The sequence below is a fragment of the Schistocerca nitens genome, chromosome 2 (genome assembly GCF_023898315.1).
Source record: "Schistocerca nitens isolate TAMUIC-IGC-003100 chromosome 2, iqSchNite1.1, whole genome shotgun sequence".
Classification (NCBI taxonomy): domain Eukaryota; kingdom Metazoa; phylum Arthropoda; class Insecta; order Orthoptera; family Acrididae; genus Schistocerca; species Schistocerca nitens.
In genome coordinates this window covers 307,535,913-307,562,383 of record NC_064615.1, presented here as the reverse complement: position 1 = coordinate 307,562,383, position 26,471 = coordinate 307,535,913, and the positions used below count along the sequence as shown (strand labels likewise).

The 26,471-nt window shown below is 42.5% G+C and overlaps 1 protein-coding gene across 2 annotated transcripts in view; it reads left to right on the top strand.

Annotated features, from left to right (window-relative positions):
- LOC126236074 (neprilysin-2-like) overlaps positions 1 to 22,884 on the top strand; it is a 213,838-nt gene extending 190,954 nt beyond the window's left edge. For both annotated transcript variants that reach the window (XM_049945133.1, XM_049945132.1), the window contains exons 13-15: positions 9,864 to 9,995; positions 14,175 to 14,356; positions 15,894 to 22,884. In XM_049945133.1, coding sequence (XP_049801090.1) covers positions 9,864 to 9,995; positions 14,175 to 14,356; positions 15,894 to 16,056 — 477 coding nt within the window. In that variant the 3' untranslated portion in view covers positions 16,057 to 22,884. The remainder of the gene's footprint in view (positions 1 to 9,863; positions 9,996 to 14,174; positions 14,357 to 15,893) is intronic.
- The last annotated feature ends 3,587 nt before the right edge of the window (positions 22,885 to 26,471 follow it).

The window sequence follows — 26,471 nt, the reverse complement described above, 5'->3', positions numbered from 1 at the left end:
TCAACGTCTATAAGCAGTTCACTAACTTTATCTCTAATACCTCTAATATTTTCATAAAATGTGCCAATTCCTTCACTACTCAGTATCCTATTTCTCACGTTATTGAATGCATCCTTGGAATCCCTTGTGCAGACCCACGGTTCATTCATTTTCAACAGCTGCGTTAAAGAGACAACATTGATTCCTAGATCTGGGAAAATTTGTCGATAGACCCCAAATAATCCTACCATTTCTTTCTCACTTATTACTTGACTCAAAAATCTTATTTACTTCTTCAGAGTTTCTTATTTTGTTAAGTTTACTTTCATTACGCCCTAATCTATTGCCTGCTGTACCTCTTCTATTGAATCACAATGTTCTTGCCCATATCAGCTGGTCAGAAGGATATCTTCTACGTGGACCGTAATCTTATAGGAAAACGCTCCTCCTAATACATGGTCCATGGCTCTGGTGAACAGAGAAACAGAAATATTGAAGCCAAAGAGGACTACACAAACTAATACCCCTGTACCTCATATAAAAATGCTGTGTGTTTTCTAGTGTGCCTATCCGGAGGAATATTGTGATGTGCATAAGTTACATGTAGTGAGAATAAGAACTTAACTCCACTCAACCTTTTCAATAGTTCTTCCTTATTTCCTGGCATATCACTCTATTTCACTATAATTTCATCCTATTTTCGAGAGTTAGTGACAAGCCTCACACTTTTATTTTTCTTTGCAGCTACAAGCAGTTTTTTTATCATTATTGCTTTGACTCCATTCAGTGGCTCCCAATCCTAGAATCTTTTGTTTCTAACTCCTTACTGTCATCTGATTAGTCACCAGTACTGGATGTAGCAAAACCTTTTACGTTTAACCAGAATATTTTCCACAGGCACACTTTTACTGACATATGAAACCAGACTCCAAAATACTGACAGGCTGCTCTATATTTCTCTTAACTTCTTTTAGCCATTCAGTATCCGCTGAGGTGGCAGAACTCATGGGATAGCGACATGTACATATGAAGATGGCGGTAGTATTACGAATACAAGGTATAAAAAGGCAGTTCATTGGTGGGGCTGTCATTTGCACTTACGTCATTCATGTGAAAAGTTATTCGACGTCATTATATACACTCATTTCATATCTCACCAGTCCACCTAACTTTCAACATCGTTCTGCGGCATCACATTTAAAACGTTTCGATTGACTTCTTTTCCCGTTTTTCCACAGTACATTATTTCCTTTCATACACTTCTGTGCTCCAAATGTATATTCTTAAAACTTTCTTCCTTAAATTAAGGTTTATGTGGTCCGGAACGCCATCTTTGCGTGCCTAGTTTGCTGCCTATGTCCTCATTGCTTCGTCTGGCGTGCCTTAATTTGCTTCCAAGGTAGCAGAGTTCCTTAATTTCGTCTGCTTTCTGGGCCCTAATTTTGATGTTTATTTCTGATCTCATTTCAGTTACTCCTCATCACTCTCGTCCTTCTAAAGTACACTCTCAATTTCAGTTCTGTGCTAAGTGAGTGTTGCTTCCATGCAGTATGCCGTATAATTCTCCCTTGCTTCCACTGAGTCTGGCAGTGTCGCCAGTGAACCTGATAGCTGATACTCTTTCGCCATCAATTTTAATTCTACTCCTAGAGCTATGACGTGTCCGTCATTGTTCTTCGATTTAGGTTGAACAGAAAAGGAGAACTACTTCATGTCTTTCTTCAACCCGTTTTAATCTGAGTACTTGGTTCTTGGTCATCCATTCACTCTTTTTCGGTTTAGCTTACTCTTAATTTCATCAGACTTTTGAACTTCTTGCATTATTTTACATTGTCGGGCAGTTTTTCTAGGTCTAACAATCATATGACGTGGTCGTCATTTCTCTTAAGTTATGCTTCAATTAAAAAGTGCGACGTCGGAAATACTCTTCTGCTGCCCTTACCTTCATTTGCCTTCACTTACGCAAATAATCATTAAAATTGCAGGGTGCTCTCACAGATAGGAGTGCCCCACTGTTAAATCTCTCCATAAAAAGGATGACTTCACAGGTGTCAATAAATACCACCAATTGTCACTCTCAACATCTCCTTCTCAAATTTTTGAGAAGGTATATATTTCAAGGTTTTCATTCACATGTGTAACACTGGGGTACTTTGCTAGTCACACTCTGGATTTCGGAACTGCCATTATAGTGAGTAAGCTGTTGATAAATTTTCTGAGCACATAAAGAAATATTTAAATGATGAAATATTAGCAACTAGGAACCCCTATTACTTATCAAACGCTTCCAAATGTCATGACAATCTATTAAAGAAGTTAAGTGTTTAAGGAACATATTGTTCAGCGAATGCCTAGTTTAGATCTTATTTTAAAAAACTGTATGCAAAGAGTCACTCCACGCTGACCGAATAATATAAGGAGTGACCTCTCCATCGACCACCACCTTAACGTTGGTGGGGAGGTTTGCGTTTCTGAGTGATCCACTGAGCTAAGCTGGCGGGAGCTACTCTCCCGGTTGGGTCACCAATGCCAGACGGATTAGTTCGTGAGATTCCAGGCAACGCGTATTCCCCAAGGGACTCCCGTCTTGGGTATATGTGGGCGGTAACCACATGGGCCGTTAGCTAAGGCTGGCACTACTTCCACTTACTTGTGTAAGGCTTCTTCTGTTTCCTTTCCTATGGGCCTCCCTTGGCCAACTCTTGGTTCTTCCGACCCGAGCAGTATTAGGTTTCGAGATCCAAGGGTGTCTTTCACTTTTCCCTCTACTATCCTGCCCTCGACCCAACGGCGAAGCGAGCGGGACAAGAATCTTTTATCTCCCAGGCTCTCAACGATCGTGGAGACGGAAGAGGTCATCCCAGATGGACTGGCTGAAAAGGCACCGCTCAGCCGTCATTGAGCTCGCGGCAGTCCGTTGCAGTTCTGGTACCGGAAGTCACATGTCTCATACATATGTGCCGTGATGAACTGTCACAGAATCATAGAGTGTGGGTTACTTCCTCCTTCAAAAAAAAAAAAAAAAAAAAAAAAAAAAAAAAAAAAAAACACAAATGGCAATTTCTCTAGACATTTTCTTTAAAGCCCAATGGCGATTGGGTAAGGACGGTGGTAGCAGGCTTTGAGTGAGGCTGAAAGCTACTAGTCTGGACCTGCACATTGGCGGCAGGTGTGTGATTGTCGCCTCCCTGAGAACCCGTGCGACTACTCGGGGATCCGGTCCTGCATCTGAGACTGGGGAGGCCTATTTAGGACGACCGCTGCCCACTCTGAATGGGGAAGGCCCTAGAAAATGTGGGCTGAACATCGGAACTCACACTTGAACCGGACTGGAAATCTGCACCCAGAAGATCACTCCTTATATTGCAGACGGAAACCAAAGAAGAATGAAATGATAATGACAATAGGAACATGGAATGTCAAGACCCTCCTGGACGTGAACAGTGACAGGCAAGAAAGTAGAACCGCTCTTATCAGCCATGAATTTGCTAGGCTAGATATAGATTTAGCTGCCTTGAGTGAGACTAGACTAACAGGTGAAGGACACATCAGTGAGGGAAGTTCAGGGTACACCATCTTCTGGAAAGGGAAGGATCAGGAGAGCCACGCAGCCATGGTGTAGGACTTGCTGTAAAAACAAAAATAGTGAATGCACATCGACCTACACCTGTTTCAATTAAAGAAAGGCTCATGACTCTGAGAATACCACTTGGTTCAGACAGCTTCATCACCTTCGTCTTTGCATATGCTCCTACTTTAGATAGCGATGAAGATTCAAAGAATCAGTTCCAACACCAGTCGAACGTTACTCTCGTTACGATACCTGGTAAAGATAAATTAATCCTACTGGGGGACTTCAACATCAGACTGGGAAAGGACAATCGTTTTTGGAGAGACGTGACGGGTAAACAAGGGGTCGGAAACTGCAATGCAAATGGGCTATTACTTCTTGGTCTATGTGCTGAGCACGAGCTCTTCATCAGCAATACGCAATTCCGCTCGCCTAACCGCTATAAGACCACATGGATGCACCTACGTTCCAAACATTGGCATCTTGAGGACTATGTCATCCCTCGATAGCGTGACAAGAAGGGCAGTCTCATCACAAAAACAGCTCGAAATATCGATGATTGCTGGACTGATCATAAACTCTAAGTTATCCATCTGAGGCTACCAAAGTACCGCAAGCTACGATCCCACTTCTAAAACCCACAGCGCAGAAAATTCAGCATCAACAAGCTGCAGAACAAAGACATTCGCTCACACTTCCAAGACGGGCTGTCAGAACAACTCCATAAATCTACAGCAATCACAGATGATGTCGAACAATAGGCAGCATTAAAGAACATCATCAAAGAGACTGCAGCGATGCCAGGAACCTGCGTGGCTTCAATGCTGGAATTAAAGAGCTTTATGGATCCATCCACTCCTCATCAGGAAACTGAAAGCTGTTGACAACACCACCATGCTCACTGAAAGTCAGGACAAATCGTTGGCAAGAGCACTTCTACTGCCACTGGGGCCCTCTCAAACATGTCCTACAGCATCCTCCACAACCCTGAATGGTTGATCCTCCAACTTTTCAAGAATTCAGCAAGGCACTCGATAGTATGAAACCAGGAAAAGCTCGTGGGCCTGACAACATCCCGTTGGAACTTATTCAGGGTGGCGGCTTGCCTCTTAAAACTAGGCTCTTCTCACTCATACTATTAATGTGGGAAACCCTCAAGATACCAGCCGACATGAAGAATTCCACGATTGTCACTATCTTCAAGAAAGGCAATAGAAGCATCTGTGTTAACTACCGTGGAATACCCTTGCTCTCTGTCGCTGGTAAAAGTTTTGCCTGTATCCTTCCTAATCGAATTCAGACCCTTTCAGAGACTGTGCTTCCTGAGTCTCAATGCGGGTTTCGTCCATCAAGAGGGACGATTGACGTGATTTTCTGTGCACGACAACTGCAGGAGAAGTGCAGAGACCAACAAAAGTCTTTACTATTATTTTTTTACGACCTAGAAAAGGCCTTTGATACAGTTCCCAGAGAAGCCATGTGGATGGTCTTAAAATGTTTCGGCAGCTCTGAACATTTTGTTGGCCTGATTAAAGCTCTCCATGAAGACATGACTGGATATTTCATCTGCCAGAATGAAACGTCTAATGAATTCCCAATAACGACTGGCCTTAAACAAACATGCGTTCTAGCACCAGCATTATTTGCATTGTACGTGGCAGCTACGCTTTATGAGACATCTGTGAACAACGCTGGGATAGAACTAAAGTACAGATTGGATGGAGGATTATTTAACCAGTCCAGACTCCATTCAGAAAAATTCACAAGTACCATTCGCGTAACAGAGCTGCAGTATGCGAATGACAATGTCTTTCCAGCTCATTCACCTGCAGAGATGCCGCAGTCTGTTAATTGTTTCAGCAAGGCATACAGACGATTTGGTCTTTCCATCAATATTCAAAAGACAAAGGTGCTCGCACAGCCAGCTCTTGGCTCGTCCCTTTCCGATTTCAGCATATCTATTTCTGATACACCCTTGGAACAAGTGGCCCATTTCCTTTATCTAGGAAGCCTATTGTCATCTAATTGCTCATCTGAAAAAGACGTGGAGAATAGAATACGTGCTGCCCACGTAGCATTCGGTCGTCTCAGATAACGAGTCTTCCTGAATAAAGACCTAACACTATATTCCAAATTGATGATGTATAAAACATTTGCCATCTCAGCGCTGCTCTATGGTTGCGAAACATCGACATTAGACCTTCGCGATCTGAAGAAACTAGAGCGCTTCAACCAACAGGATCTAAGATACATCATGAAATATCGAATACCACCGTTCTTGAGAAAGCGAAAATGAATAGTATAGAAGCTCTCATTATTGGGCACCAACTAAGATGGTTTGGGCATGTGCAGCAGATGAGAGCTGACAGACTTCCATGTAAAATGATGTACAGTGAAGCCAGCACAGGTAAAATGTCGCGAGATGCCGCTCTTAAACGCTAGAAGGATCAGTATAAGAAAAATCTATAAACCTTGATCATCGCTCCGAGTAACCAGTCCACCATTTTCACGGCTCAACCGTGACAAAGGAATTCTCAGGAGGGAGATGAAAACTCGGATAAGAGTACCAGCCGACGACGACGACCCCATATCACCTACAGGGGGAGAAATACAAAGGGAATCCCACAGGTTCGATCACCAGCCCACTACTCTCCTTGCTCTGCGAGTGTTATTGATCTGTCACTTTATCTGGATCAGGAGAAAGAATTAGTCCTATTTGCAAATGATACAAGTATTATTGTGAAACTGGGCGAAGAAGAACCAACAGAAAAAATAGTAAATAATGTTTCTATGAAGGTTACTAAATGGCTTTGCACTAACAGGCAAGCGTTAAATTTCGAAAAACTCGGTTCATCGAGATTTCTACCTCCAAAAATACCCCACCTCTTTTTACCATAGTAAACCAAAACGAATACCAAACAGGCTAGAAAATTGAAGGTTTTTCTGTGTGCATATTGATGAAAACTTAAACTGGAAAAACCATGTAGCAGACCTGCAAAAACTTTCACGTTTGGCTACTTTTTCCATTAGAATCACTGTCAACTTTTGGAATACAAAAGTCAATAAGTTAACATATTTTTGCCGGCCGAAGTGGCCGTGCGGTTAAAGGCGCTGCAGTCTGGAACCGCAAGACCGCTACGGTCGCAGGTTCGAATCCTGCCTCGTGCATGGATGTTTGTGATGTCCTTAGGTTAGTTAGGTTTAACTAGTTCTAAGTTCTAGGGGACTAATGACCTCAGCAGTTGAGTCCCATAGTGCTCAGAGCCATTTAACATATTTTGCATATTTCCGTTCATTGATATTTTATGAGGTGATATTGTGAGGTAACTCTTTGCTTAGGTAAGAAGTGTTGTGTGGAAGAAAGTAATTAGAATTAAGTGGAGTTCACACACATCTTGCAGGTATCTTTTAAAGCAGTGGCGAGTGTTAACTGCAGCCTCGCAGTAAATTTCTTCACATAGGAAGTTTGTTATCAACAATCCATCTAAGATTGATAATAATATTAGAAGAAAAAGTGATGCGCATTACCCTTTAATAAATCTAGCTTCAGCACAAAAAGGGGTGAAATATGGAGCTACATAACGCATTGCCAGTCTATACATGGAAACAAAATGTCTAACACATGGGAGTAGCGATTAAAATGTAAATTAAACATGTTTCCCCTTGACTACTGCTTCTGTACCAAAGAGGGAAATGAAATTTAAAGTGCAATCCTATAGCCATACAACTGCTACTGTTTTTATTTTATTTGGAAGATGTGTATAAGTGTCCTCCGTTTGTTCTGTTGACACATAGCTCATCATAACGTTTGTCTTGAATCTGATCTATGAAACAAGTACTGTAACTAACTAATCAAGTTTTCTAATGCCAAACTGGCTGTGACATAAGAGATCCTGTGTTCACTCCCATTCTTCTGTGTATTATTCTTGTGTGAAGTTTGAATGAATGGGTTGTTAGGCTGTCTGTGCAATAATTCTAGCATTTATTTGCCGTTGGTATCTTTAGAATTGCATTGATGATATTTTTCTGAACGTCTGATGGTATGTCTCCAGTCTCATACGTTCTACACACTAACTTTAATAGTTGTTTAGTTTGCGTTTCTCACTCTGCGTTTAACAGTGGGATTCCTCCTGTAGTTGCAATCTTGACTCCTTTGCTTTTAATCTTACAAGAGGTTATTTTGACTTTTCTGTATGCTGCAACTGTCCATCGGAGGACTAATGCTTCATGTTTTTCCTGCTGTCATTTCCCCTTAGCTTCCAGACACTTCCACTTATTTCACTCTGAAGGACTTACACTGCTCTATTCCTTTCTTCTCCTGAGCATTTATGTACTTCCTTCTTTCTCTGATCAATTGAAGCATTTTTTCTGTTACTCAAGGTTTCTCCTCAGTTGTTGTTTCTAGAGACGTCTATTCCTCTTCTACGTATCTGCCTATTGTGGTACTCGTTATCGCAGTATCTTCAGACTTATAGAACTTCAAACACTCATAATAATGCTTAAGTACACACTTATTTTAATGCTGATTCTTCCTTAAACTTAAACCTACGTTTCGTCGTTACTAAGTTCTGGTCTCAGTCTGTGTTTGCTCTTGGATACACCGTACAGCAGCATATCTGAATCTGGAATCTGTTTCTCACTATGCTGTCTGTACTTCGGCTGGTATCTCTCTGTGTCCTCTGTGTCCCTATGTCTTTTCCAGGAACACAACCTTCTCTTCTGAGTTTTAAACAGTATTTTCGCTATTACTAAGGGAAGTTTACTTCAGAAATCATCGTCTTTCCACTCTTCTATTTCTACTACTTACCCCATACTCTCTCATAACTTTGTCTTCAGTTCCTTCCTCTACCAAAGTGCACCAATCATCCTACATCCGCAGCTCGTGGTCGTGCGGTAGCGTTCTCGCTTCCCGCGCCCGGGTTCCCGGGTTCGATTTCCGGCGGGGTCAGGGATTTTCCCTGCCTCGTGATGACTGGGTGTTGTGTGCTGTCCTTAGGTTTAAGTAGTTCTAAGTTCTAGCGGACTGATGACCTTAGATGTTAAGTCCCATAGTGCTCAGAGCCATTTGAACCATCCTACATTATTAGACAATCATCTGAGCTACCGGTACCTTTTAAATTCCATCATATACTCTCTCCATCTCTGTGTCTCCTGTTTGTGACATTGGCGTTTGTACCTGCACGAGTACTGTTCGCGATGGTTTTCTGTATACTCTAATGAGAATAATCCTCAGGATTTTTCACAGTTGCTCATTCTCTGGCCTGCTTTCCTACTCATAGCAAATGCTACTCGAGTTACACCTTTTTCTACTGTTTTTGATATTACCTTACATTCGTCTGACCAGAAATCATTAACTTCTTTCATTTCACATTACTGGCCATCTCTTTATCTGTATTGCGCTTCTGCAAATACCTTTACTAATTTTCTATCTTCTATACCGTGTTCATACTTCTGACATTCCGGGCTCAAGATCTTAGAATGTTACCTTCTCGGTTGTTATTCAGCATTGTCTTCTGCATCCTAATGCTGTTGTTCATTGCTCAGTCTTCTAAGGGCAGTTTCCCATCCGAGGGACAAGAGGATTCCCTCAAATACTGCAAGCTCCTCTACCCACTTTGACGAGGCTGGTGATAGAACGAGGGTGACCCTTTATGCAAGAAACCTTCAGTCCCCATTGCTAATGGTTTTTACCCAAACCTTAAAACGTGGCCGAAATGGAACTTGAACCCACGATATTTTTGGTTAACAGTCAAAGACGCTGTCACAGTGGACGTCACTGGGATACACTTTAAGATGTCCTCAAGAAGTACAGTCCATCCATGCAGGTAGCTTATAAAACCCATATTTGACCAGTGATGTAATATAGTAATGCTGCTTCTGTCTGGGACCCATACCAAATAGGACAGATAGACAAAATGGAGAAGATCCATAGGACAGCAGTGTGTTTTCTCACAGGTTGTCTTAGAAAGTGGGAAAGAACTGTGGATATTCTCAGACAGCTCCAGTGGCCTAAGTTACAGTAGAGACTTTGTGCAGCATGCAGCATGCAGTCAAGACTCCGCAGCTGTATTTTTCTATAAATGTCAACAATTATACTTCTTCGTCTTATGTGTACCTCACAGAACAACCATGAAAAAAAAAATCAAAGAGGTTCGAGATGATATCGAGGTTTTCCAGTCGATTCTCCAGTGCACGAGCCAGAAAGAGGAACAGGAAGGGAGAAGGGGATGAAGTAATGCAACTGTCTAAAAATCGGAAAAAATGGTATGTTATAAGCATTTTTAAATATCTTTAATGTTTCAACAATTTTCAGGGTCGTCAGTTTGACAAGAATGGCAACCTGGTGGACTGGTGGGACCCTGTGACCCGCGACAAGTTCCTCAAGAAAGCTGAGTGCTTGATCTCACAGTATGGGAACTATACCGAAGAGCAAACAGGCTTACATGTGAGTATTACTTTTGCTGTTTCCTCCTACTTCCTTCATTATCTAAAAATATTACTATCCATCGTCTTTTCAGGAAAGAAATAGCCATACTGCTCTCATTCTTGAAATCAATTTTGTAAATCTTAGTTGCCTCTGTTTGACGAATTGGCATTGTGATGAAAATTCAGATAATGTTGCACTTTTGACTAATCACCATTCTGATGAATGTACATCTAAAGTGAGACAGCAAAGAGTCCCATTTCGCTAATAACCATTTTGGTGAGGAAGCAGTAGGACCCTGATTTGTGTGCCCCATTTGACAAATCATTTCAATGAAAATGGATTTCACTTGGCACAGCCGGCTACTCCATTGTATTAACTACATTTTGATGGAGATGGACCTCATCTGGCACATCCGACTACTTTCATTAGACTAATTGCCATACAAATGAAGATGTATGTCATCTGGCACAGCCGAGTGCTTCATTTAACCAGTGACCTTGACTTGCAGCATTGACTGGCACAGTTTGACTAATCACCATCTGGTAACGACACATTTTATGTGCCACAAATGATTGTCTCATTTGATTAAAGATTTTAATGAATCTGGATTTCACCTGACACATTCGATTCCCAATCTGAACTTAACACCATGAATGTGCAACTTACCTAGCGTATTTGACTATCTCTTTTAGGTAATCACCATTCTGGCGGAGATGTACCTTATCTTCCACAGCTGACTTCGCAATTTGACTAATCATTACAGTGAGAAGTAATTTTAACTGGCACATCTGTCTGCCCTACTTGATCAACTACCATTCAGAAGAAGTGGCACATTTCACTAATACCATTCCACTAATCACCTTCCTGATGAAGGTGCTTCTCATTTAGGTCATGTGATAGCCCCCATTTCACTGACTTCCATGTGGTGAGTATGAATTTTTTTGTGTTGCATTGACTGCACCATTTCACAAACAACTTTGGGGAAGATCATTGTGACTTGGCTCATTTGTCTGCACTATTTGACTAATCTCCACTTCAGTGAAGATGTATTTTACTCACCCTCTAGCTGACAAATATGATTAATCACTACACTTGCGGAGATGAATTTCATCTAACATGATTCATTCTGTCAATTTAACTAATCCTTGTGCTGATGAAGCTGGATCTCATATGAGACATTCTACTTTATGAATCTCACATGATGTGGCTATTGTACATCCTGTAGTACTGCAGCATTTAACTGAGTAACAATCCGTTCTTAAACATACGGGACGAACGTCAGTAAAACGACAAACAGCAGGGACAGAATCCTGACTGGAAATGGAGGAGAAAAGGTAAGGTCATGTGAACAGATGTCTGGAAATGGACGTTGTGCGTGCAGTGACACAAGGTCTCACAGTTCACAGTACAGAGCTGCATACCCGAGGATTATCTGTAGCCCACAGATGACGATTGCGCAGCCAAATGATGCTAGTTCTCGTAAGGTTGGTTCGTCGGTAACGAGGACTGATGACAGAAATTCCATAATTGTGATGGTCTAGTGGAAAAAACACACAGCCAAATGATGCTAGTTCTCGTAAGGTTGGCTCGTCGGTAACGAGGACTGATGACAGAAATTCCATTATTGTGATGGTGTAGTGGAAAAAACACACAGCCAAATGATGCTAGTTCTCGTAAGGTTGGCTCGTCGGTAACGAGGACTGATGACAGAAATTCCATAATTGTGATGGTCTAGTGGAAAAAACTCACAGCCAAATGATGCTAGTTCTCGTAAGGTTGGCTCGTCGGTAACGAGGACTGATGACAGAAATTCCATAATTGTGATGGTCTAGTGGAAAAAACACACAGCCAAATGATGCTAGTTCTCGTAAGGTTGGTTCGTCGGTAACGAGGACTGATGACAGAAATTCCATAATTGTGATGGTCTAGTGGAAAAAACACACAGCCAAATGATGCTAGTTCTCGTAAGGTTGGCTCGTCGGTAATGAGGACTGGTGACAGAAATTCCATAATTGTGATGGTCTAGTGGAAAAAACACACAGCCAAATGATGCTAGTTCTCGTAAGGTTGGCTCGTCGGTAACGAGGACTGATGACAGAAATTTCATAATTGTGATGGTCTAGTGGAAAAAACACACAGCCAAATGATGCTAGTTCTCGTAAGGTTGGTTCGTCGGTAACGAGGACTGATGACAGAAATTCCATAATTGTGATGGTCTAGTGGAAAAAACACACAGCCAAATGATGCTAGTTCTCGTAAGGTTGGCTCGTCGGTAACGAGGACTGATGACAGAAATTACATAGTTGTGATGGTCTAGTGGAAAAAACACCGACAATATCCTTCCTGTAGAGGGAAATGCGCATCTGATATCCCTTGCACTTGTTGCGGGGGATAGGGACAGTGGCGGTTGTCATGCAGTATATACGTAATCGTACTTTGGTTTACAGTTTGTTGCCTGGGTTTATCTCAATATTCTGTAGAACCCTGTCGTGCAAATCTAGTTTATGCACAGTCTGCCCGTTCGCCACACGTTCTTCTGTGTGAAAGGTCGTATGATCACACAAACGCTCAAAAGGGGCTTTAAATGTTGTGTGATATTGTTGGTGTCTATGAGGTACTTGGTTCAGTATAGCTGTGCTGTTTCTCGAGCATCTCCATCTACTTGGCGATACCCGGACACCACCTCTGCTTGTTTCCCACATAAATATCGCACCATTCTGCTGCTTGCAGTACGCTGCGTCAGTCCACAGCCTGCAACACACAAGTAACACGTCCGTGGTCAGGGGAACTGTCATTCGTCAGCACCCTCCACCGTTGGTACGTTGCATTTCTGGACACATGTTCATAGGACGTTTTTGCTCCATTTCTAGTCAGGAATCCGTCTCTGCAGTTAGCAGCTTGCATTAAGATTCACCCTGCAACTGCAGAGACGGATTCTTGAATAGGAAATATATATACACTGAAAAGCTGAGGAAACTGCAAAACCTGCCTCATATTATGTAGGTCCCCGGCGAGCACGCAGAAGTGCCGAAACACGATGTGGCAAGGACTCGACTAATGTCTGAAGTAGTGCTGGAGGGAGTTGACACCATGAATCCTGCAGACTTGTCCGTAAGATTACGGTGGGGTGGAGAGCTCTTCTGAATAGCACATTGCAAGGCATCCCAGATATGCTCAATAATATTCATGTGTAGGGAGTCTGGTGGCCAGCGGAAGTGTTTTATCTCAGAATAATGTTTCTGGAGACAGTCTGCAGGTATTCCGGACGTGTGGGGTCTCGCATTGAACTGTTGGAATGCTCAATGGACACGAGTGGATGCAGATGATCAGACAGGATGCTTACGTACGTGTCACATGTCAGAGTCGTATCAAGAAGTATCAGAGGTCCCATATCACCCCAACTAAACACGCTCCACAACAATACAGAACCTCCACCTGCTTGAATAGTCCTCTGCTGACATGCAGGGTCATTGGATTCGTGAGGTTGTCTCCATACCCGTACACGTCCATCCGCTCGATTCAATACGAGACGAGACTCGTCCGACCCGGCAACATGTTTCCAGTCATCAACAGTCCAATGTAAGTTTTGACGGGCCGAGGCGAGGCGTGAACTATGTGTCGTAGAGTCATCAAGGGTACACGAGTGGGTCTTCGGTTCCGAAAGCCCATATCGATGGTGTTCGGTTGAATGGTTCACACGCTGACACTTGTTGATGGCCAAGTACTGAAATCTTTAGCAGTTTGCCGAAGGGTTGCACTTCTGTCACGTTGAACGATTCTATTCAGTTCTCGTGGTCCTGTTCATGCACGATCTTTTTCCAGCCGCAGCGATGTCGGAGACTTGATGTTTTGCCGGATTCCTGATGTTCACGGTACACTTGTGAAATGGTCGCACGGGAAAATCCCCATTTCATCGCTACCTCGGAGACACTGTGTCCCATCGCTCATGCGCCGACTAAACCACGACGTTCAGTCTCACGTAATTCTTGACACCCTGCCATTGTAGCAGTAGTAACTGATTAAGCAACAGTCTCAGACACTTGTTGGCTTCAATAGGCTTTGCCGACCGCAGTGCCGTATTCTGCCTGTCTACATATCTCTGTATTTGAGTATGCATACCTATACCAGTTTCTTTGGCGCATCGAAAGACGAGGAGCAGGAGCAGCTGACACACGTGACGTGACGCTTTGCTTGCAGCTGAACGGGGTCAACACGCTGGAGCGGAACACTGCGGACAACGGCGGCCTTGTGCTGGCGTACGGCGCCTACCTCGCGCTGGAGCGCCGCAGCGGCCGCCCGGAGGCGCGCCTGCCCGCGCTATCCGGGCTCTCCCCGCGGCAGATGTTTTGGGTGTCTGCCGCACAGAACTGGTGCTGCAAGTCAGTATAGGGTACCCCGACCTCAAACTCACTCTGTGTGTACTGTGTCTCTTTTAGTTAGACAGCACTGGCGCTGTGGGGCAACGAAATGCGGAGTCACTCCACATGATTAAAGCAGCTTCAGTAGCTAGCGAGGATGCAGCAAGCTATCTTGGGTGGAGGGTCGTCAACAGAAGTAGAACTAGTCTGAGTTATGCACCAGGGGACTGTGTTGGGGCCCATTCAGTTCGTGTTGTATATTAGTGACGTTGTGACATTAATAGTAAACTCAACCTTAGCAAGGATAATGCCATTATCGATAATGCAGTACTGCCAGAAAGCAGCTTCATGCATCAGTCCCATAAGGACACACAAAATATGATTAGACTGAATGCAGTGTTGACAGAACCGTTTAAGCTGTCATTCTATTCAATTCTGTACACATTCGAAACGTGACTTTAACGGAAAGTAACCCTAACTCATGGTACGGTGTGTATGTACTCTCTGCCACACTCATCACAGTGCATTACAGAGTATTGACGTACAATAATGAGTTACTGATAAACACCGCCGCGGTTTCAGAGGACGCCTGCATGAAAACTACCAGATACCGGGAAACAGACCCGTTTCAGTGGACAGGTCCTCAATATGAGCATCATTTACGATGCAGATAACTTCAGTATATGCCTGAAGTTAGTTCGAGTCGCTTACACGGATTGTACTCGATGGCGCGACAGGACCTTGTTCTGGAAATCTCTTCAGTGGGTTGCCTGTCTGTAGGTGCGAACTAACTTAATGCGACAACATGAAGTGGATGAATTATCTACCTGTTCTGATATACCTGCTCTATGGCACCTTCTACAAGTCAAAACTTGGCAAAGATGCTCTATCTAACGTTACGCGTCATTTTCCCGTGTGTCTTGCAGTTTTCTCACAGTCATTCACAGAAGATACTTAATAATAACTGTGTATATCGTACCACGGTGGGTGGTAAATATTTCACACAGAGACCAAGGGTCCATTAAGCAAGTCGGTTCGGGGACTGTAGGCTGTGGACGTTATTCAGAGATGAAATGAATAGGCTTGCACAGGATACATTAGTGTGGAGAGTTCCAACAGACCAGTCCTTAGACTGCTGTGTGCATGTGTGTTTTCATGGTATTTCTGTATGTTCACCAGCGTGTATGTGTTTTTGTGCAATACACATTTTTTGCCTTTGAATTCATAAGTACGAGCAGTGTGAATTTACGCTTGTGTGATGTATGTACGCCATCTACGAGCTCGTAGACTAATGGAATAGCTGTTTTGTTATGCAGAGTGACAGTATTCAAAAATATTTATATATAAATGAATTTAGTTGGGTAAATATCTTTTTAACAAAAGTTATAGTTAAATTCCTCTTAATTAATGAAGTTGTAGCTTAATTTTAAATTTTTTTGCCTGTACTTGGCGTATCACTTCTCTCACTTAAAGAGTGGTAACTCACATCCCAAATTAGGAGTAAGAAAACACTAATAAAAGAAAATAAGTGACAGTGTCCTCTTCGTTCCGTTCACAGGTACCGTACTAAGACGATGATAGAGTTCATCACCACTGGAGTTCACTCCCCAGACAACTTCCGAGTACTGGGCCCATTCAGCAACCGGCCCGAGTTTGCCGAGGACTTTGCATGTCCTCTCGGCTCCCGCATGAACCCGCTGGAGAAGTGCCAGGTGTGGTGAAGAGTCCAGCAGAGGTGCCGGACTGTCGGAAGCCTGATGCTGACAACCGGCTGGAGCCGCTGCCAGCCACACACGAATAACGACAGAGCGAGAGGAAATCTATTGGCTCACACCCCAGCTGCAGAACTGTCTGTGGGGCCTTCACTGTGTGGGGCCTGTGAGATAGCAGACTCGAAAGAGAGGAGCAGCTGCACTGAAATAGGATCGTCCAGATCCTATGGTTTCAGCACACGCTCAATCGAATTTCCATCTGTGTGTGTCTGCGCGTTTGCACCATAATTACCTGCTCCTGTTTGGAGTAGATAAATAAACCTGTGTGCAGAAGCCATTAGTTTTATCCTAAGTGTTAATCAATTATTGTAGCTACTGCAGTCTATCTTACTAATACTCCACATTCATCTAGTGGAATTATATCAGTGGAAAAACTACACCAATAACAATGTGTTGTCACACATATGGTTTAATGACCGCCATCTTCAGGTGAGACGCTGCTGCTCCTGAGAACAGTTGAAAATTAGTGCTAAACGCGCAAATGTCGTCCCCGAACTCTACACGAGGCACGCATCGCCCACCACAAGCGATGCTCTCAAGACCGGACTTGTGGCGCCACCCTTAGTGTAACACTGGCGCCAAAAATACGTTGCACTCGAAGACGAACCTCAAACTCTGAAGCCGATCACACCAAAGAACATTGTGTTTCGATGCTGGATATCTCAGCGTTCCACATCCCGCTACGAGAAAACCTTTGTTTCAATTAATGAAATTTTCTGTTGACCTAATTTCAATTACCTTTTTATGAACACTCTTCAAAATCCAGACGTACCATAAAATATCAGGGTATCTCAGTATTCTTCCTAAATCTTTCATTTCAACAATTCTGCACTCTCCTTAACTGTGCAAATCGACCGGCCGATGTAAGCTTTCCCCAAATGACCAAGAATTTTGGGTTTTCCAGGATTTCAAAGTCCTAAATCATCCTTTATAAAGCCGAGTAGTGCCCTAATCTTGATAGGTAGGCGGAACACATTCATAATATGAGATTTCCTTAAAGTGAAATCTATGTCGAAGCATACTGAATATGTGCCACACATCTGTCTTTCTCCTCATGCATCTCCAGGGATGGCTCAAACTGCATAGCCTGATGAACCTTCTTCTCAGAGTATCCATTTTATTTAAACACAGCCGCCAAATGCTGCAAATTCCTAGGTTAAAACTGGTGACTCGAAAACGCCGTATGCTCTGCGTACTAGAGTTTTAACGACACCACGGCGTTGGTACGGCTGGTGGAAGTGTCAATTTATGCAGATAGCGATCAGAATTTGTCGATTTACGATAAACGCTACGTGACAGAGTACCATCATGTTTTCGGTTAAACCCACACATCCAAAAAATCGATGCTTCCCGTCACCTTCAAACTCCGTTTTAAATTTAATGCTGGGAGGTAGACTGAAGATAAATCATCTAAGAACATCGTGTATTTTGGGCAAGACGATAAAGATATCGTCAACGAATTTCAAGATGTGCACTGGTTCCAAAGCTGAAGTCCCCTATGCCGTATCCTTGAAGTATTCCATAAATAAATTTTGATCTATAGAAGATTAAGGACTACCTGTAGCAACCCTGTCATTCTGAACAGTACCATTTAATGAAAAACATGTCGATGTCAACACATGACTACAAAGCTGCACTAATTGCTCATCGAGTGTTTCCCTAATCACACTCGAGCACTCTTCCAAAGTGACATATGTGAATAGAGCTACCACATGGAAATTCATAAGTAAATCCTAAATGTCTATGGATGGCTTCGAGGATAGGACAATGAGCTTTGCAACAAATGTGCTCGAGGAGACACTATGCTGTAACCGATTTATGGACAATTCAACTGTCTTCATACAAGAACTAAATTGGTCATGGAGCCCGGAACTGACGAGAAGGTATCGTTTTGGGACATACTCGTTTACAAAAATCATGGTGGTACTCTGGGACATAGTGTCCACGAAAAACCGACGAATACTGATAGTTACCTGCATACAAAGAATTTCCACCCATTGTACCAATGCCATAGCGTGTTTAGAACTCTAGTACGCAGAGCTTATATTATTTCCGACACAGACAGTCTAACACAAGAAGTTTGAGACTTGTGGCCGTGTAAAGGAAAATGTGTACTGTGAGTTGCAAATATGGTGTCTGGACCACCGCCAGAAATGCCTGAAGCGGAGCGTAGATCTGTGGGCATTGTTCCTTTGTGATGCAAGTATAGGCTATCCTTTAACAGTGAAATAATTTTGAGGAGATTTTACATTAAGCGTGTGTACCGTCCACCCGTCAAGGTTAGGGTACTGCTTGACTCTATTAAGGATGATTTGAGACTTAGTAGGTATTGCACACACAAAATTCTGTGTGAATGTGGAAGGCTTACGTAGACCTGTGTGTTTTTGCTGTTCCGGATATGTGCAAAGAAAATCGCCGTCACAAGGGGGTAAACAGCTGGAGAAGTCGGCAATAGTGGAAAATTATTTAAACGAGATACACGGGATGAAATTCAACGATACGTTTTTGGGAACAGTGTTTGTAAGGATTTGGTTGAGTTTATGTTCACAGACAATTTGATCAATGGTGACAAGGGATTTTGTCTTAGCAGGAAGTGGAACCCTGTTTTACCTAGCATCAAAACACAACGATCTTAGGTTCCGCCGGCCCGAGAGTTTAAGAATACTACTCGACTGCCATATACGAATGGCGTCGGAGTGGTACTAGGGGCGGCATAAAGAGCCAGTCAGGGGGGTAAGCTACTGTGGTGCATGACGCATGCACTGTGTATAAGTCCGGCCTCAGGATTAGCTTTCACTGAGACTCAGCAGCTGCTTTCCTGAAAATGAGAGACAGTGGGTCCACGAAATATTGAGTCAAGTCGATTTTGAGAGCCGGCAGCGAAAACCAAGGATAGTACCAGTTTGTGAAATTTCCATAGGCATTTATTTTCTCTGCATGTGTTATTCGAGCATTTCACCAGAGAGCAGACAGAATTATATATCAATAAATGACAGTTTCTGCTACCTTTCATATGCAATGAACAAAAAAGCTTTTACCATATACCATCTCAGTTTTTCGGTACTATGTGTATGAATTATGTGGGAAGGCTGCGCAAAAATTAGGAGATTACAAATATATCAGTTACTCTCCAGGTATGTGGCAGGAGGACTTGTGTGAAAATTAAAGTACGAGACGTTCATTCTTCAGGAAGGTGAAAACTGTCCAGTTAGCAATTTTGCCATATTCGAGAGCAGCTAATGCATCATGCAGACGCTGGAATATTTTTAAATGTGTGATGTAATCAGTACTGCCTGCAATTAGTGAGGGATTTGATCATACCATCTGCTGGTCTCGTTGAAGATAATCCTCAGAAGGCATAACCATATTTTCACTCCGTTAATGGAATGTCACTTGTCACTGGGGCTGACGTGTTAGATACGCTTCATGAATAGACAGAAGACGTCGTGCTGTCCACGACTATCATTATTATCTAGGCAAGATAAGGCATTTGTACAAAAGCCCAGTAATATCATATTTAATTATCAGCCATAAACTTCAGGACGGTGTTATGTCATTAAAGTACTTAATGGTGATACTAGCAGTAGGTATGAAGGGGACAAAAACATGATACCAGTAACGGGATTGTCAAATGGAAAACTGTGATTTACTGTGACAGTTCTGCTGATGAGTAATGTATTGGTAATGAACAGCACATGTAAGACACTATTGCGTCCATGTCTGGAGTACTCCTTATCTCGCAGATATGACGGCATATGTCAAGAGATATCGGGAGACATGTTTCCAGAATCATAATATACTAGCAACGTCTATAGAGAAGTGCAACAGCTATCATCGAAGAACTTAACTGAGAATCTGTTGTATTCCAGAATCTTGTTGCTAATATTTGATGACCTGGTACTGGAATAAGCATATGGGACGGTTTGTAAGGTACCTAAAATGTGTTTTGTGACACGTGTATCTAATGTTCCGTGATGAGTGGAAGCAAGGAATCAATTCTCAAGAAGAATATTTAATGAAAGAATACAGGTAATACATTCCTCAAGGTTGCACCATGGGATCTTGTTAAGAACAACAACGATCGAAATATAAAAATGAATAATTTATTGATTCACTCTATGTAGTGTCAATTTTAAATAATCAAATAGTTGAATAAATGTATATTGCAGAATAATTTCGGTCGCCAGCTCAAAAACGAGAAAAAATTAAACCTTATTGATGACTGACTTGTGTTTCAAATCACGTAAAATTGGGAGTTAATATGAATGAAACAAGTGAACAAAATACACTCAAGTGCGTTTAGACGATAAAGAACCGTGTAACATGAATAAAACGACATTCATTTGGAATATGCAGATATTATTTGTAGTTACAGCCACCAATACTAGGTAATGATCAGGAATACTTTATGGAAACCATGTTGAATTACGTAACTCACAAAATCGCTGTCTATTGGAAAATACGCAAAATCATGCCCCAAAAAAATTACTGTTCCTTAATGGTTACTTATCAAATGAATGTAATAAATTGTTTCATTTATAGAAATAACCATTTGGCAGTACACATGTTACGAGGGTATAGGTATATGAAATTATCTGCAAAACACAACATAAAAGCCTAAAATTCCTTTGGCTGCCATAGCGCCATCATACTTTTATCATTGAAATACAAATTTCTTTGAAATAACTTTTCTTTTGGCTGATTGTCTGCATAGCAGTGCAACATTTCATGAAGAAGTATAATTACTGCTGCCTCTTATTCCAATAATTATTTGAATGAAATAGATCCTTAAAATTAGCTAGATTTAACTTTTTTCATTATTTCTTCCACTAATGAGTTTCTTGGAAGTACTGGTGAAAGTCTGGGATCCTGCCTATGGTTAATGACTTGGTTTAACTAGCTTCACTCACAAGCTAATGATTTGATTGAACAGCATTCTAATTTTCAATAAACTGACTAATTCACTGGCAATCCTCGCACAAAATATATAGTCTCCCCCCATAAAATTCTGTCATTTTTAGACGAAAATTACATAATATATTATCTAGGCGTATCATCTGCTTTTTGGGTTTGTCAACTACACGGCAGAAGTTAAGAAGCCTTAACGTATTTAGCAAATGGTTCCCATTTCTATTCATAAGCCCTAAGTTCATATTTGTACTACTAAATATTGTGTAATCTTTGAGTACCAAGAGGACTGGTTCCTCCAGCAGTTCCACAAACAAATATCCTTGTAATTCAGGTGGTAGTTTACCGAAACAATATAATTTACTATTTCGGCAACATTGCAGGTGCAACTTCAAATTTTGCATTAACGATCTTTGATTTTTGACACAGGCAGATAGCCATCATGTTAAGCACTTCTTCTACAGTAGCTGGTTGCCAGTCATGATGATGTGGCTACTTGAATTTAGTTCTTCATGGCTAGACCAGTGCTCATTTACTGAAAGCATACTGTGGTTTAAGTATTCCAGCCAATGTTCAACTTTATTGATTAGTAGTTGAGAGACTCTATATCAGTATTCAAGAAACCTACATTATGTAGTGTTCTATTAGTGAAACGAATTTCTTGAAACTCAGGTTACGAACATTTCTTCTTCTCCTTTTTCCTTTTTTATGTAAGTAGGGCATTTTCATGATGTTTGTTATCTTCAGATCCAGTTTTTTCCTTGAAACTCTTTGCTTCTGATTGGTCCCTTTTCCTTGGCTAATTGATTTGTTGAAGAGTAATTATGCAGAGGGAGTTCACTCTTTTGGTCTGTGTACAAAGAATTCTCACGCCGTACCTGTGGATCTGTGGACGGAGTGAGCTGCGATCTTATTTCTGGTCCCCCCTCTTGTGCTCCTTGGTTCCAGCCTGTAGTTAAAGTACTGCTGTCGCTAGTGCTGGTGGTGCTTCTCCTGATACTATTGTTGGTATTTCCATTACTGATGGAGTGGCCTCGCCGTTTTATGAAGTTAACATAAAATTGCGCACATAATTTCAATAATTTGTTTTATTTTGGAGCTTAGGAACATTCTACCACGAATACGTAAAAGCATACCGAGCCTTGTGAATCATTTCCTTTGCACTAATTCCATGTCTAGAAAGTGTGTTTCTCCATGCTTAACATATTTTAAGAAATTGCCAGTTGGCCTTAATAGTTTCTGGAGGGATGACTGTGTGAAGTTGTATTTGTGCAGTGTTCCTGTAACTATAATGGTGTGTAAAACCTTACTATGATGTGACACTGCCAAGTTACGTGGCTCTATGAAACTTGGACCGTACGTAAAAAGGATTGCTACGGTATAGTACACAAAGTAACTGCAAGAATTACGCAATAAGACGATTAGAACTGACTCTTTTGATTATTAAAAAAAAATTACACTAACGCCAGTACAATTTATGATTGTGCCCTGGATAATACAAATGGGGGAAACGGTTCTTAATAGAGTGTATGATCACCACAGACAGCAATGCGTGCTCTACAATGTGCCCCATTCTGGTCATAAGGTCGATAGGTGGTAAGGGGATTCCTTTCCGTCACCAGCACAAAACTGCTGGATGGTCATCTGTATATGTGTACGTGCTGCTACAATATGTCTCCCCAATGAATCTCTCTAGTAATCGAAGAGTTTTAAGTCGGCAGAATGGGGAGATTAGAGGGGAGGGGGAGATGGACAGAGATAGGAGTGGGATGATATGGGCTGAAGGAAGGGCGGAGGAAGACATGCCCTGAGGGTGGTTGCTTGCACAGGAGATGGACAAGCAGAAAGGGGGGGGGGGGTAGGAGGTGGTGTACACACAGAGGTGAGGGGATGAGGTGGACAGTGAGACAGTGGGTGAAATAAAAAAAACTGAACAATACAGTTTCTTCTCCACAAACTAGGCCTAAGTGAAAAAGTAAATGAGTGTGCATCTGTTACACTGCTAAGCATTCATTTGAACCCTCAACTGAAATGGGATGCACACATGCACCTGTTGTGAATTAAACTATCACATATGATTTATATGCTACACAAATTAAAATGGTGTGTCACTAAGGGACGGCTTGAGTCTTCATTTTATGCTTTCTTCCACTCTCACTTAAATTAAGGGCATATCCTGTCTGGCAACTCAGATGATGTGAAAACAGTGTATATGTGGGAACAAGAGTAGTAGCAACAGTAATTACAGAGAGTCGTTGCAGCCACATTTTAAAGAATTAAAAATATTAACAAGAATAATATAGACTTAGAATGCACTAGATAAATTAAGTCCAAAAATAGCTTCAAATATACCGGCATAAATCTATATACTCGTAATAATGTACTCTTGTCAGTGAGATATCTACCGTACAATTTCTTTGAGATGTATGTAGAGGATCTATTAACCAACAACTGTGTTTATGAAGTAGATGCATGCTATACTAGTGTGGATTCCTAACGAAACATTTAATTTTTAATGGAAAATATAAATGTAATTACTAATGTAATAGGTTATTATGGTAGACATATCAAAATCCATATTATGTAGATGAATAAATATGAATACACATACATGGATTACTGCTACTTACATATTTCTTATCAAAATACTTTTCATTCTGCATGTAGCTATGATATTCTTCTGGTGTGTAGATGAGCTACACTGTGCTATCTACATGTGGCAGAGTGTGTGCTTTTGAATTCGTAAGGGACCAAACTACTGAGGTCATCGGTCCCTAGACTTACACACTACTTACACTAAATAATGCTAAAAACAACACACACACCCATGCCCATGGGCTGTCAGAGTATTGGTTAATTTTATTCATGCCGTTTGTGTGATTTTTTTCTATTTCTGTTAATGTACTGATACAAATCAGGATACATATGTGGACGCAGTCTTTAAACACGCAATAGAGCTTTGATAACAGGACCCGCCACGGCCTGGCAAACGGCACTGTAGCACGATGTGTGGGCCAAGGCTCGGTCTGTCTCGGCACTGGGCGGTCCTTCGTGGAGGTACTTGGTACCACATGGCATTTGACGCAGTACAGCGATGCGGTACTGTTTCTTCTGCCATACGGTGTGGTACTTTTCGAAGTCCCATTTCTGTGTATTCCTCGCTTTTTGATTGTGGTTTAAACGAAATGTAAAAGAACAGTTGCGGTTGCACTGTCAAATACACTCAAAAAGAGGCAGTCTAGCGACGTATCGGGAATTACAGTACTTTTCCAAAGAGAGGGATGAAAGCTCTTAGCGTCTATTATGCAACCACATAATCACAAGTAACCGCAGATATGCTATACAACGGGATTAAAACACAATGCACAAGGAATTTAGAGATATTCTTGACGATGAAGGAGAAAACTAGTTGGCGGAAATAAGAAGGTGCATTGCTGCACAGCGAGCCGATATCAAGGTGAAAATCATCATCTTCATGCTGTTTGTATCTTTACGTATTTGCTTGTAGAACTCCATTGTGTTTACAGTTCCTTCTACTGTTTCTTACTTTTAGCCGGCAACAAACGTAGCGCCACGGCAAATTAGTCAATCTGGACAAAGAATAACTTGCCGCATATCTATCACGGCAATTAACTGACAATGCCAGCAAGTTCATTGCATTCTCGATTTCTTTGGACATGTCGATCGACATTTCCGACACCACACAATTTGTGATTTATGTTCGTGGTATCGACTGCAGTTTGAATGTGACAGAAGAAGCATTAGATATGGTGGCAATGAAAGACGCAACATGAGGGATCTACTTACTGAGAACTGTTGAAGAAGCAACTGAAGCCGTTGGCAGGCATTGGAAGATGTTAGTTCCATTACCACTGAGAAAGGGCGAGAGGCGCCAGGGCACAAATAGGCCTGTAGAATTGTTGCACAGTAAACTACAGTGATCAACAGACAATTTGTAAGGAATTTATTGTGTCGCACAGCAAGAAGCACTTTGTCGTAAATTTTCAGAGACGGAGCACGTCATGAAACTGATGGTCCGAATAGTATACACTGAACATTATGACCAGTTACCTAGTAGCCGGTACGTCCACCTTTGGCACGGGTCACACTGGCGACGCGTCGTGGCATAGAAGCAATGGTAGGTCGCTGAAGGGAGATGGCCCCAAATCTGCACACACAAGTTACCTAAGTCCCGTAAGTTACATGGAGAAGGGCGATGAGGTCTGACGCCAAGTTCAGTCACATCCCACATGTGTTCGATCGAGTCCACATATGGACAAAAAAAAATGGTTCAAATGGCTCTGAGCACTATGGGACTCAACATCTTAGGTCATAAGTCCCCTAGAACTTAGAACTACTTAAACCTAACTAACCTAAGGACATCACATACACCCATGCCCGAGGCAGGATTCGAACCTGCGACCGTAGCAGTCCCGCGGTTCCGGACTGCAGCGCCAGAACCGCTAGACCACGGCGGCCGGCCCACATATGGACATTTGGAGCGGGGGGGGGGGGGGGGAGGGGCGGTGGGAGCACATCAATTGTAACTCGCCAATGTGTTTCTTCAACCCCTCCATCACACTCCTGCACATGTGACATGGTGCATTACCTTGCTGAGAAAACGCCACTCACCACTGCCGTCGGGAAACATGATCGTCATGCAGAGGTGTACGTGGTCTACAACCAGCGTGTGATACTGCTTAGCCGTCATGGTGTCCTGCACCAGCTCTACGAGCTCCACTGATCTCATGGATGCCCATGCGAATGTACTCCAGAGCAGAATGGAGCGGTCACCAGCTTGTCTCCGTCCCGCAATATAGGTATCAAGGAGTTGTTGCCTTGGAAGACGACGGATTCGCCCCCCCCCCCCCCCCCCCATCGGCTTGATGAAGAAGGTATCGGGATTGACCGGACTATGCAACTCTCTCCACTGCACCATCCAACGTTCAGTGCCGATGGTCATGTGCCCATTCCAGCTGTAGCAGCCGAATTCGTAGTGTTAACGTTGGCACATGCATGAGTCGTCGGCTATGGAGGCCCATCATTAGGAGTGTTCGGTACACTGTGTGTTCAGACACACTTGCACTCTCCCCAGCATAAAGGCTGGTGTTAGCTCCGCCACAGTTCGCTGCCTGTCCTGGTTTGCCAGTCTGCCCAGACTACGATGTCTGACATCTGTTATGAGGGATGGCTGCCCAACCCCAAAACTTCTGGACGTGGTTTCGTCACATGTTGGAGACACTCCTCACAGCACTCCTCGAACACCTGATGAGATGCTCGTGCCGAATCTCCAGGCCATCGCAATATGCAATGTCAAACTCAGATAGATCGCGTGCCTTCCCCATTCTACACACGATCAGCACGCTCACTGATACACTACACGAACCGCGCGTGTGTTTGAGTAGCAGTCATTCCTCGCCAGCAGACGCTGTCATTGCCTGAACAGGTCTATTTCG